The 12,777-nt window shown below is 41.5% G+C and overlaps 1 protein-coding gene across 1 annotated transcript in view; it reads right to left on the bottom strand.

Moving 5' to 3' along the window:
* The window catches only part of XRCC2 (X-ray repair cross complementing 2), a 38,405-nt gene that overhangs the window by 6,683 nt on the left and 18,945 nt on the right, over positions 1 to 12,777 (bottom strand). The window contains exon 2 of the mRNA XM_012442779.3: positions 7,705 to 7,786. Within this exon, the coding sequence (XP_012298202.1) occupies positions 7,705 to 7,786 (82 nt within the window). The remainder of the gene's footprint in view (positions 1 to 7,704; positions 7,787 to 12,777) is intronic.

Here is a 12,777-nt window from a genome sequence, read left to right as displayed (position 1 = left end):
CCAGAAAAATCTCTTTGAAGGCTGGGTATAAACCTTATATTAAGGCCAAAACTAAATTTTTGAGATACAGCCACAGTTATAAGAGGCATTAGAAGACAGCTAAAACAGAAATAGGAGTACCAGGAAGAAAAACATTACAGGGCAAAAGAGAATGTTTCAAGAAAATGAAACAGTACTAAATAATAAACGCAGCAGAAAAGTCAGGACAATGAAAAATGGCAGGGAAAAGATCACTGAGTTTGTCCAAAATAGTGACCTTGGAGCACGTGTAGTTTGCAAACTTATATTTAACATCTTACTCTGTGAACCAAACTTTTAAAACTGAGATACTCAGAAGACAGGAGGAAATGGCACTAGACGAGGCATTCACTGCTTCTAGAGTGACACAAGGATTCCCTATGTCTCGAATGAAACTGAGGCAAAGAAGTTCAAGGTAAAATCCCTGGCTAAGAGATTAATAGGTAGATAACAACACTCTTTTCCTTTTACACATTAATAGCAAAGCAGGTATTTAAAAAAGGCATTTGTAACAACCAGGGAAGACACTGAAAACTTGCAAGATACAAATGAATTAATTATCATTAAGGTCCCTGAACTATTCCCCACAAATATGTTTAATGATGAATTGAAATCAGTTTTACTGATTTTATAAACATTTACTGTTTGCTCGTCAAGATCAAAACTTGTAATCAAATATTATGTCCTACAGAGGGGACATCATACAAGTTTTCGATGTACTTGACGTCACCATCTCATATGTTTCGGTGGCTGCTACAGCATCCTTGTCCAGACAAAGTATGGAACGTGACAATTTGCAGTAAAAAAATCCCCTAGGTTTGGCACTTGAAGATATTAAACTAAATCAGAAAATCTGGATGATTTGGCCTTGACAGTTACTCTTACAAACAGAATGCTGTAAGGAGTTTGGGTAACAGATTGTCAGAAAGAATTATGAATCTAAAGATCCTTCAAAATAAGGAAAAGCCAAAAAAAATCTATCATCTTGGTACCAACCTACCAACTATATAACAAATATGTTGAATTTGCAGATTATAATCATTACAGAAGTAAAGAAGTAAAGAATTGGGCCGGGCATGGTGGCTCACGCCTGTAATCCAAGCACTTTGGGAGCCAAGGCAGGCGGATCACCTGAGGTTGGGAGTTCAAGACCAGCCTGACCAACATGGTGAAACCCCATCTTTAAAAAAAATAAAATAAAATAATAGAAGTAATGAATTGGTACATGGTACTGAATAACTCCTATTCAAAAAAGCATTAAAAATGTTTACAGGTTGGGGGTGGTGGTTCATGCCTATAATTCCAGTGCTTTGGGAGGCTGAGATGGATAGATTGCTTGAGCCCAGGGGTTCAAGACCAGCCTGGGCAACATGGCAAAACTCCATCTGTACAAAACATACAAAAATTAGTTGGACATGGTTGAGCAGAGGTGGGAGGATCACCTGAGCCTGGGGAGCTCGAGGCTGCAGTGAGCCATCAATGCACCACTGCACTCCAGCCTGGGAGACAAGAGTGAGATCCTATCTCAAAAAGAAAAGTTTAGCACTGGGCGCAGAGGCTCACACCTGAAATCCCAACACTTTGGGAGGCTGAGGTGGGTGGATCACTTGAGGTCAAGAGTTCAAGACCAGCCTGGCCAACATGTTAAAACTCTGTCTTTACTAAAAATACAAAAAATTAGCTGGGCATGGTGGCATATGCCTGTAATTCTAGGTACTTGGGAGGCTGAGGTTGCAGTGAGCCAAGATTAAGCCACTGCACTCCAGCCTGGGTGACAGAGCGAGACTCTGTCTCAAAAAAAAACAAAACAAGAAGAAAAGAAAGATTTGGATGGGAACACATCGACACAGGGAGGGAACAACACACACCAGGGCCTGGAGAAGGCATGAGGAGAGGGAGAGCATCAGGACAAACAGCTAGAACAAGTAACCTAGGCGATGGGATGAGAGATACAGCAAACTATCACATCACACGTTTATGTATGTAACAAACCTGCACATTCTGTACGTGTATCCAGGAATTTAAAGTAAAATAAAATAAAATTAAATTAAAAAAAAAAGTTTGGATGGGTGCAGTGGCTCACACCTGTAATCCCAGCATTTTGGGAGGCGGATCACCTGAGGTCGGTTCGGGTGTTCCAGACCAGCCTGGCAAACAAGGTTAAACCCCATCTCTACTAAAAATAGAGATGAGGCAGAGCAAGACTCTTTCTCAAAAAAAACATTTACAATGGCATTGAGACTCTATAACCCCCAAATCTCTTACTACGTCAACTTAAGCTTTTCTGTAACAACTTCTACTATTGATAAATAATCTTTATAATTCCAGGCTTCGATCTGCTATTGTTCCAATGGAGTAGTCATCTAACCAGTTTCACAGCTATAGGATCCTCAGTAGTTTTCAGTACTTTTTTTGTTAGTGACTAAACATGATGGTGTTTTTCAGTGTTTCTATAATATTCTAATCCAGAAGTTGTTCCACAAACCCATTTTAACATATTAATATCAGTTTCATAAGGCTCACCTTAATATTATCCTTCCCTATAGAGAGAATACAAAGATCATTCCACTTTTTGTCTAATGTATTTTATCAAAATTTGTGTTTTGTCCTAGAGAATTTTGGTTAGCAAATCTGCCATGCAAGAAATACTAAAAGGAGTCCTTTGGGCTGAATGAAAGGACACTAGACAGTACCTGAAGTCCAAATGAGAAAATAAAGAGCACAGGTAAATGTAACTATATAGGTAAATATAAAAGACAGTATAAACGTGTTTTTATATTTGTAACTGAAGGAAGCTTTTTTTTTTTTTTTTTTGGAGACTGATTCTTGCTCTATTGCCCAGGCTGGAGTGCAATGGATGGTACAATCTCAGCTCACTGTAACCTCTGTCTCCAGGGTTCAAGCAATTCTCCTGTCTCAGCCTCCTGAGTAGCTGGGATTACAGGCACCCACCATCATGCCAGGCTAATTTTTGTAGAGACGAGGTTTCACCATATTGGCCAGGCTGGTCTTGAACTCCTGATCTCAGGTGATTCACACACCTCAGACTTCCAAAGTGCAGGGACTACAGGTGTGAGCCACTGTGCCTGGCCAGAAAGTACTCTTAAGTGATCATTTTAATTACTTTAATTCAGTAACAATACTGAATGTGTTGATGAGCATACAATGTATAAAGATGCAGGGAAGAGCTATATAGTAACAAAGCTTTTTACAAAGTAAGGAAATTAAGTTTGTATTAATCCAAACTAGATTATTAGAAATTAAGATGTTAGTTGTAATCCCAGGGCAATCACTAGAAAAATAATGCAGAAAAATATAGTGAAAATAATGACAAGGGAATTAAAATGGCACAGCAGAAAATTTAACACAAAAGAAAACAGTAAAGGAGAAAGAGAAACAGAAAGACATAAGACGTATATAAAAAAGAGACAGCAAAAGGCCTCCCAGGTTCAAGCGATTCTCCTGTCTCAACCTCCCAAGTAGCTGGGATTACAGGTATGTGCCACCAGACACAGCTAATTTTTCCATTTTTAGTAGAGACGGGGTTTCACCATGTTGGCCAGGCAAACTCCTGACCTCAGGTGATCCACCCTCCTCAGCCTCCCAAAGTGCTGGGATTACAGGCGTGAGCCACCATGCCTGGCAGTCATAAACTCTTATCAGTAATTACACTAACTATAAATGGACTAACTAGTCCAAAAGGTAAAATTGGCAGAATGGAATACAAAAACCAGAATCGAACTATAGGTTGTTTATAATGAACACACTTTACAAGTCACAAATAGGTTGAAAGTAAGATAAAAAAAAGATATACACAATACAAACAGTAATCAAAAGAGACCTGAATTGGCTACACTAGTATCAGACAAAATAGATGTTTAAGACAAACATGTTATTAGAGACAGAGGACTTTGTGTGTGTGGTAAAAACACATGACATAGAACTTGCTACTTTAACCATTTTTTTGAGACCAAGTCTTGCTCTGTTGCCCAGGCTGGGGTGAAGTGGCACGATCTCAGCTCACTGCAACCTCCACCTCCTGGGTTCAAGCAATTCTCCTGCCTCAGTCTCCTGAGTACCTAGGATTATAGGCACATCCCACCATGCTTGGCTAATTTTTGTGTTTTTAGTATAGATGGGGTTTCACCATATTGGCTAGGCTGGTCTCAAACTCCAGACCTCAGGGTGATCTGTCCACCTCGGCCTCCCAAAGTGCTGGGATTACAGGTATAAGCCACAGGGCCTGGCGCCTACTTTAACTATTTTTAAATGTACAGCTCAGTAGTGTGAAGTACATTCACACTGCTGTGAAGCAGAACTCCACAACTTTTCCATCTTGCAAAACTTACATTTTGTACCCATTAAACAATGACTCCCTTTCCCACCTCCTCAGCTCCTGGTAACTACCATTTTACTTTCTTTTCTATGAATTTAATTACCTTAGAAACTGCATATAAGTGGAATCAGTTTGTCTTTTTGTTTCTGGCCTATTTCACTTAGCACAGTGTCCTCAAGGTTCATCCATGTTGTAGCACATGACAGAATGTCCCTCCTTTGTAAGGCTGAATAATATATCCATTGCATGTATATATCAACCACTCAACCAATGATGGATGTTTTTCCCCGAGGGATTCTGTTATAAGCACATGGATGGACACTTAGGTTGGTTTTACCTCTTAGCTATTGTGAATAATGCCGCTATAAATAAGAGTGTGCAAGTATCTCTCCAAGATCCTGCTTTCAATTCTTTTGGATGTGTACCAGAAGTGAGATTATGGGATCATATGGTGGTTCTATTTTTAACTGTTTGAGTAACCTCCATACTGTTTTCCGTAATGGTCACACCATTTTACAATCTTACCAACAGTGCAAAAGAGTTACAATCTCTCCACATTCCTGCTAACACTTGCTACTTCCTTTTTATTGATAGTAGCCTTCCTAACGGATGTTAGGTGACAAAGAACATTTTATAAATGGGTCAACCAGCAATAAGACAAAATAAAAAGTTACATGTGCTCAACAATACACAAAACCCCAAAATACAAAAGCAAAAACATGATAAAACTCAGGAGACAAACAGACAATTCAACAATAATAGCTGGAAACTTCATTTTAAAATTTTTGTTTATTTATTTTTGAGATGGAGTCGGCTCACTGCAAACTGCAACCTCTGCTTCCAGGGTTCAGGCAATTCTCCTGCCTCAGCCTCTCAAGTAGCTGGGATTACAGGTGTGTACCACCACGCCCAGCTAATTAACAGTTGAAAACTTCAAAAACCTTACTTTCAAATGGATAGAACTACACAAAAGATCATCAAGGACTTGAATAATACCAAAAGCCAACTTGAACTAACAGGCATCGGTAGAACACTTGATGCAACCAATGGAGCGTACACGATCTTCTCAAATACACATGGAACATTCTCTAGAATAAACCATATGTTAGGCCATAAAACAAGTCTCAATAAATTTTAAAAGACTTAAATCGGCCGGGCGCGGTGGCTCAAGCCTGTAATCCCAGCACTTTGGGAGGCCGAGGCGGGTGGATCACAAGGTCAAGAGATCGAGACCATCCTGGTCAACATGGTGAAACCCCGTCTCTACTAACACAAAAAATTAGCTGGGCATGGTGGCGCGTGCCTGTAATCCCAGCTACTCAGGAGGCTGAGGCAGGAGAATTGCCTGAACCCAGGAGGCGGAGGTTGCGGTGAGCCGAGATCGCGCCATTGCACTCCAGCCTGGGTAACAAGAGCGAAACTCCGTCTCAAAAAAAAAAAAAAAAAAAAAAGACTTAAATCACAGAAGCACGTTATCCAATCAGAAAATACTGAAAACAGAAACCAGTAACAACAACAAAAAGCTATAAATCTTCTTGACCTGGAATAGGCAATGGCTTGTAAAGCATGAGCCACAAAGAAAAAAATAGGTAAACTGGATTTCACCAAAATTCACACCCTGCATACTTTCGATGGATACCTTCAAGACAATGAAAAAACAACCTAAAGAATGGATGACAGTATTTGCAAAATAACTTATTTGATAAGGGACTTACATCTGATTATACAAAGGACTCTTGCAACTCAATAATAAAAGGACAAAAACCTGATTTTTTAAATGAGCAAAGAATCTGATGTTTCCCCAAAGACATACAATTTACCAATAAGCCTTTGCAAAGACACTCAACATCATTGGCTGTGAGGAAAACGTAAATCAAAAACCACAATGAGATAATACTTCATACTGACTAGGATGGCTATTATCAAAAAGACAGACAGTAACAATTATTCCTAGAATATGGGAATTGGAACCAACATTGCATTGCTGGTGGCAAGTAAAATGTGAAGCTACTTTGGAAAACAGTCTGGCAGTTTCTCTCTCTCTCTCTCTCTCTCTCTCTCTCTCTTTTTTGAGATGGAGTCTTGCTCTGTTGCCCTGGCCAGAGTGCAGTCGCATAATCTTGGCTCACTGCAACCTCCACCTCCCGGGTTCAAGCGATTCTCATGCCTCAGGCTCCTGAGTAGCTGGGACTACAGGCATTAGCCACCACACGTGGCTAATTTTTTTTGTGTGTGTATTTTTGGTAGAGACGGAGTAACACCACATTGGCCAGGCTGGCCTCGAACCCCTGACATCATGGTCCGCCCGCCTCGGCCTCCCAAAATGCCGGGATTACAGGCATGAGCCACCATGCCTGGCCAGAAAATGGTCTGGCAGTTTCTGAAAAGGTTAGATGTAGAATTGCCATACGACCTAGCAATGCCTATCCTAGGTATTACCCAACAGAACTGAAAACATCTATCCACAGAAAAATATGTACACAATAACCAAAGCAGCATTACCGATAGCTGCCAACAAATAACAACCCAATGTCCTCAGCTAACAAATGGATAAGTAACATGCATATCCATACAATGAAATATTTAACAATAAAAAAAATGAACTGATACATGCTATGATGTGATGAAAACTGAATTATACAATTCAACGAAGATTATTCAAAGAGGCCAGTCACAGAAGACCACATATTACATGATTCCAACGATATGAAATGTCCAGAAAAGGCAAATCTAGAGTTAGAAAGTAGGTTAGTAATTGCCTAGGGCTGAGGAACATGGGAGATGACAATGACTAGAAATGAGCTTCATTATGGGGAGATACAGTGTTCTGCAGTCAGTTGTGGTAATGGTTGCACAACTGTGTAATATATTAAAAATCACTTAACTGCACACTTAAGTGGGTGAATTTTATCTCTATGAAGCCACTACATTAAAAGAAACGAAAAAATCAACCTAAGCACATGCCCTTTGTAAGTTTTCCCTGTTGTAGAAATACTAAGAGAACAAGTAGATACCTAAGGACTTCCCTACAACTCTGCAAACTTCTAAAAAAGAACTTCCAAACAAACTGTAACAGCAGGACTTGCATAAGTATTGCATGTTGGGTAAGACAGAGGTCAAGGCATATTCTGAAGACTGACTGCAGATGAGCAAACTTCACCTTGTCTGACACTGATGAGGAAAGCTGAAGAGCTTTCTGTCACAACCTCTGTCTCATTTTTCCACTGTACAGTTTAACCTATATAACTTTTTACGAGGAGTATGTGTATACATGTGAGCTTATGTGAAAAAAATCCTTTTCTAAAGCTTTGTTTACAACACTGTATTTGTATTTGAGGTTGTAGTTTTACCATGCACAGGAGAATCTTCATCAGCAAACAGACTTGGTTCCATTTCTTTCAAAGAACTTCTACCTTCAAGTCGGGCAAGGAGCTTACAAAAGAAAAGAGAGAAGGAAAACTCATTATTTAAAAATATAAAATCCCAGACATTGGTATTATTACCATTTTCTGAAAGTCTGTAAGATTTCATAACTTTAGACCTGGTGCTGTGGTTTACACCTGTAATCCCAACACTTTGGGAGGCCAAGGTGGGCAGATCCCTTGAATCCAAGAGTTTGAGACCAGCCTGGGCGACATGGCAAAATCCCTGACTCTACAAAAAATACAAAAATAAGCCGGGCATGGTGGCACACACTGTAATCCCAGCTACTCAGGAGGCTGAGGTGGGAAGATCACCTGAGCCCAAGAGGCAGAGGTTGCAGCCTGGGTGACAGAGTGAGACCCTGTCTCAAAAATTTTTTTTTCATAATTTTGTGGATTTGGAAGAAATAGGAAATATAGTTTAGGAGAAATCTTGTGTTTACTTATTTATGAGATATTTCACTTTTTGCTTATCTACCAGATACTGACAGTATAAAGTGAGTCTGTTCCCTTAAAGGAATGGATAGTCTAGTTTAGGACACAGGACAAATTACTAGGGCAAAATTTTTACCTTCCTTAACTTTCGCACTATAATTGTTACCACAGCTGTTATACGGTTATCTGCCTCCATTTGTCTGCCCCATTCTTTATGAGCTCTTTATTTCACTGCGGAAGGGGACAAAGGAGAAAGGTGGAGGAAAACTTCCTTGAGGAGCCACCACCTGAGCTCTCTTCCCCTAAGACTCTGCCAGGGGATAGGGAACAGGCAGGTCTAGCAGACCTATCAGCAGGAACAGGAGCAGCCACAGGGCAGAGGCTATAAACAGCACTGCGCACAGGGACACTAGGAGCAGATTTAACCCTAGAGCTCACAGCAGCACCAAGCAGCAGGACACAGTGAAGCCCTGAAAGAATACACAGGTCAGAGCATAGAAGGGCTCAGATGTCATGTTTGGGAGCTTATCTTTGGCTGTAGACAATAGCAACAGGTGTGACACTAACCAGTGAGAAGCATTTAGCATTGTTAAGAGCAGACATTTGGGACCCCAGAGCCAGACCTGCTAGGTCACTGAGGGCCTTAGGCTTCTCATCTGTAAAGTGAGGATAACAAACAGCACCTCCCTCATAAGGTTGATGAGGATTAAATATGTGAAAAGAGTACCTGGCATATTACCTGCTTTTTCTTTTTTGGAGATGGAGTCTTGCTCTGTTGCCCAGGCTGGAGTGCAGTGGCACGATCTCTGCTCACTGTAACCTCTGCCTAAGCTCAAGTGATTCTACCTCAGCCTCCTGAGTAGCTGGAATTACAGGCACCCACCACCACACCCAGCTAATTTCTGTATTTTTGGTGGAGACGGGGTTTCACCATCGTGGCCAGGCTGGTTTTGAACTCCTGACCTCAAATGACGCCTCCCACTTCAGCCTCCCAAAGTGGTGGGATTATAGGTGTGGGCCACTGGGCCCAGCCCATCTGCATTTCAAAGAGATCATTTTGGTGGTTACTAGGGGACAGATGTGAGGAGAGTAAAACCGTATGTGGAGAGAGGGCTGGAGTCTGTCACCCTAGTCTGGAGGAGGAGTATCTGCACCATGACAGAAGTCATGAGGATCACAGGGCAACCTCAGTGAAGGATTTCACTGTCACAAGGGAGACGTAATCAAAACTGATTCTCAAGTTTGTTGGGAATCAGCAGACCTGACAACCCTTCTATATGACAAGAGCAAAAAAACCTATCACAAATGGGAAGAAAAAGTCACCTTTTAGTTGCGTTTTTTTTTTTTTTTTAGCCAAATCAAGTTGTGGAAAGACCTCCTGAAGTGATGAAAAAGTTCTATACGTTAATTTAACAGGCGTTCGTTGAATTTCTGTTGCATATGAAGCACTGTGCCAGGTAAAATGGAGACCACAAAGATGAAGATGAAACCTACCCTCAAAAAATGTGCACTCCAGGTCCTCTAGATAAGACCGTCATAAAGCAAGGTAAAGATACAGGGTGCTTAGTTAGAGCAGAGGTTTGAGGGCATACCTGTGGCCGAAACTATTCTCATAAATGTGAAAAGTAAAAATTAAGATGTTATTTGCCTTTCTGACTAGTTTGACACTGAGGTCATAAAAGCAATAGTGGGTAACCTGCTGACAGCTAGCATAATGAAGGCAGTGGCGTGGAAATGTATTAGCACACATCGCCTCACCACACACTGGCCAAGCACTACCTGCACTCGGGCAGAACAAACAAAACCCAGCTTTACGTAATAATGTCTTTGATAAAGTAAAAAAAAAAAAAAAAAAAAAAGACTGGTTTTATTAAATCATGACCCTTGGGTACACTTGAAAAAATATTCTTTGTGATGACATGAGAAACATACTGTGTAGTGAATAATTTAACCTTGCCCGAAGGGAGGTCTAGTTTTTGTCCTGAGAGGTAATTCTAAACCCTTGGAATGTCCTGACTGATAAAGTCTCTTTGGGCAGGGCACAGTGGCTCACACCTGTAATCCTAATACTTTGGGAGGCCAAGGTGGGAGGATTGGTTGAACCCAGGAGTTTAAGACCAGCCTGGAAAACATGGTAAAACCCTGTCTCTACAAAAAATACAAAAATTGGCTGGGTGTGGTAGCATACGCCTGTAGTCCCAGCTACTCAGAAGGCCAACAGAGAAGAACTGCTTGAATCCAGGAGGTTGAGACTGCAGTGTGCCAAAACTGTGGCACTGTACTCCAGCCTGGGCAACAGAGCAAGACCCCCCTACCCTCGCAAAAGAAAGTGTCTGTTTACATGGGAACCTTGAGCCACACCAGATAAGAATGTGATTTATGGTAGGGGCTTTGGGTCATGCAGTGTCAGGCCAACCTGGAGGTGCTGGAAGCTAAGGTCAGCTATGCAGGCAGTTGACTATGTCTACATGGCAGAGCCCCAATAAAACCTTTGGACATCAGAGCCTAGTTGAGATTCTCTGCTTGGCAATATTCTGTCTATTGTCACACATTGTTGCTGGGAGAATTTAGTATTGTTAATGACTCCACTGGGAGAGGACAGCTGGAAGCTCTGTGCTTGGAACTTCCTGGACTTTGTCCTATTGTGTTTCTTCCCTTGGCTGATTTTAATCTCGATCCTTTTGCTGTTGTAAACCATAACTATGAACACAACAGCTTTCATTGAGTTCTGAGTCCTTCTAGGGACTTATTAAATCTGAAGGTGGCTATGATGGTTAATTGTATGCATCAACCAGATTAGGTTAAGAGATGCCCAAACAGCTGGTAAAGCATTATTTTTGGGTGTCTCATGAGGGGGTTTCTGGAGAAGCTGAGCATTTCAATCAGTAGACTGAATAAAGAGGATCCATCCTCACCAATGTGGATGGGCATCCTCCAGTCCCTCTTTTCTTGAGCTGGGACACCCATCTTCTCTTGCCCTCAGATACTGGAGTCCCTGATTCTGGGACTTACACCAGTGCTGCCTGTCTCCCAACCCTGCACTGTTCTTGAGCCTTTAGAGCCTTGAACTGGGTTCCACCATGGGCTCTCCTGGCTCTCAGGCCTTCAGACTCAGACTGAATGACATCACAGGCTTTTCTGGTTCTCCAGATTGCAGATGGCATGTCTGTGACTTATTGGCCTCCATAATCACATTGTTAGAGTAGGTAGAGAGGCAGGTGTGAGCAGGGCAGGACAGGCCCCAAGCAATGTCCTGGTGGCCTCTTCAGGAATGATAACTGGTTGCAGCTGGCACCAGGGAGGGGAAAATTTCCTAACAGGAAACATCCTGAGCTTATGGAGAACAACTTCCTGATAAGATCCTAGGAACTGAGCAAACATGTCCAGGAATGCGCAGTAAGGAGCAAAATGGTGGAGTGTGACCAGTATATGACCTTCCTCTGGGAACACTAGAGCAGTAAGGGAAAATTGCCCTACGAGAGCATGCACAGAACTCCAACTACCAAATGGCACTTGTGGCCCCTTCAGATGCTGGCAAGTCACCGCACATGTGGCAATTAGCCAGCAACCCACCCAAGGACGATGAGAGGAGACCAGGAAGAATCAGGAAATAGGGACATTCAATATTTCAAGTTGCCCAGTTGGTCCCTTCCAAGTAAACTTTACTTCAAAAAACCTTCACTTCTGCCTTGAATCTACTTCGTTCTCTTGGCTGAATTGTTTCTTCCAAGAAGAACTAAGGACTGTGGACCCCAACCGGACTTGCCCCCCACCGCCGATAACAATGTAAGCCAATATCCATAATAAATTTCCTCTTATATGTCTACATGTATCCTATTGGTTCTGTTTCTCCTCTGGAGAACTGTGCCTAATACAGAACTCAGGGAACCATTTTTCAAAAGATGAATGATGTGAAATCATTCTTGGGTAAATTATTTCACTCAAACTCTGACTTTTTTTTTTTTTTTTTTGGAGACAAGGTCTTACTCCCCTCACCCAGGCTGATGTACAATGGCACAATGAGCCTCAACTTCCCAAGCTCAAGTGATCCTCCCACCTTGGCCTCCCAAGGAACTAGACTACAGGCTCGTGCCACTACGTCCCCCCAATTTTTTATTTTTAGGAGACAGGGTTCACTATGTTGCCCAGGCTGGTCTCGAACTCCTGGGCTTAAGTAATCCACCCGCCTTGACCTCCCAAAGTGCTGAGACTACAGGTGTGAGCTACTGCACCTGGCTGAGGACAGACCTTTTTAGAAAAGTTTACTGATAAGATTTTATATCCCACAAAGAAGAACATCTATAAATTCTTTGAAAAGGTCTTAAATACTCCTCCCTTTTCCAAAGTAATTTTCTGAGAGGAAAGATGTTCTTCACATACTTTAACCAGACCAACATATTACAGCAGACTGGATAAGAACCCAGTTAACTTCTATTAAGCCAGATATTAAAAATATCTGCAAATATGTAAAGCAATGTTACTTTTCTCACTACATTTTTACCCTCAGAAAAAATACAGCTATTTTTAGCCAAAATAAACAAATGGGATCTAATCAAACTTAAGAGC

This window comes from Aotus nancymaae, unplaced genomic scaffold (assembly GCF_030222135.1).
Source record: "Aotus nancymaae isolate 86718 unplaced genomic scaffold, 86718_ANA_hifiasm-v0.15.2.pri h1tg000002l, whole genome shotgun sequence".
In the NCBI taxonomy this organism is placed as follows: Eukaryota; Metazoa; Chordata; class Mammalia; order Primates; family Aotidae; genus Aotus; species Aotus nancymaae.
The sequence above is the reverse complement of the archived record's forward strand: the minus strand, read 5'-3'. Positions and strand labels throughout refer to the sequence as shown.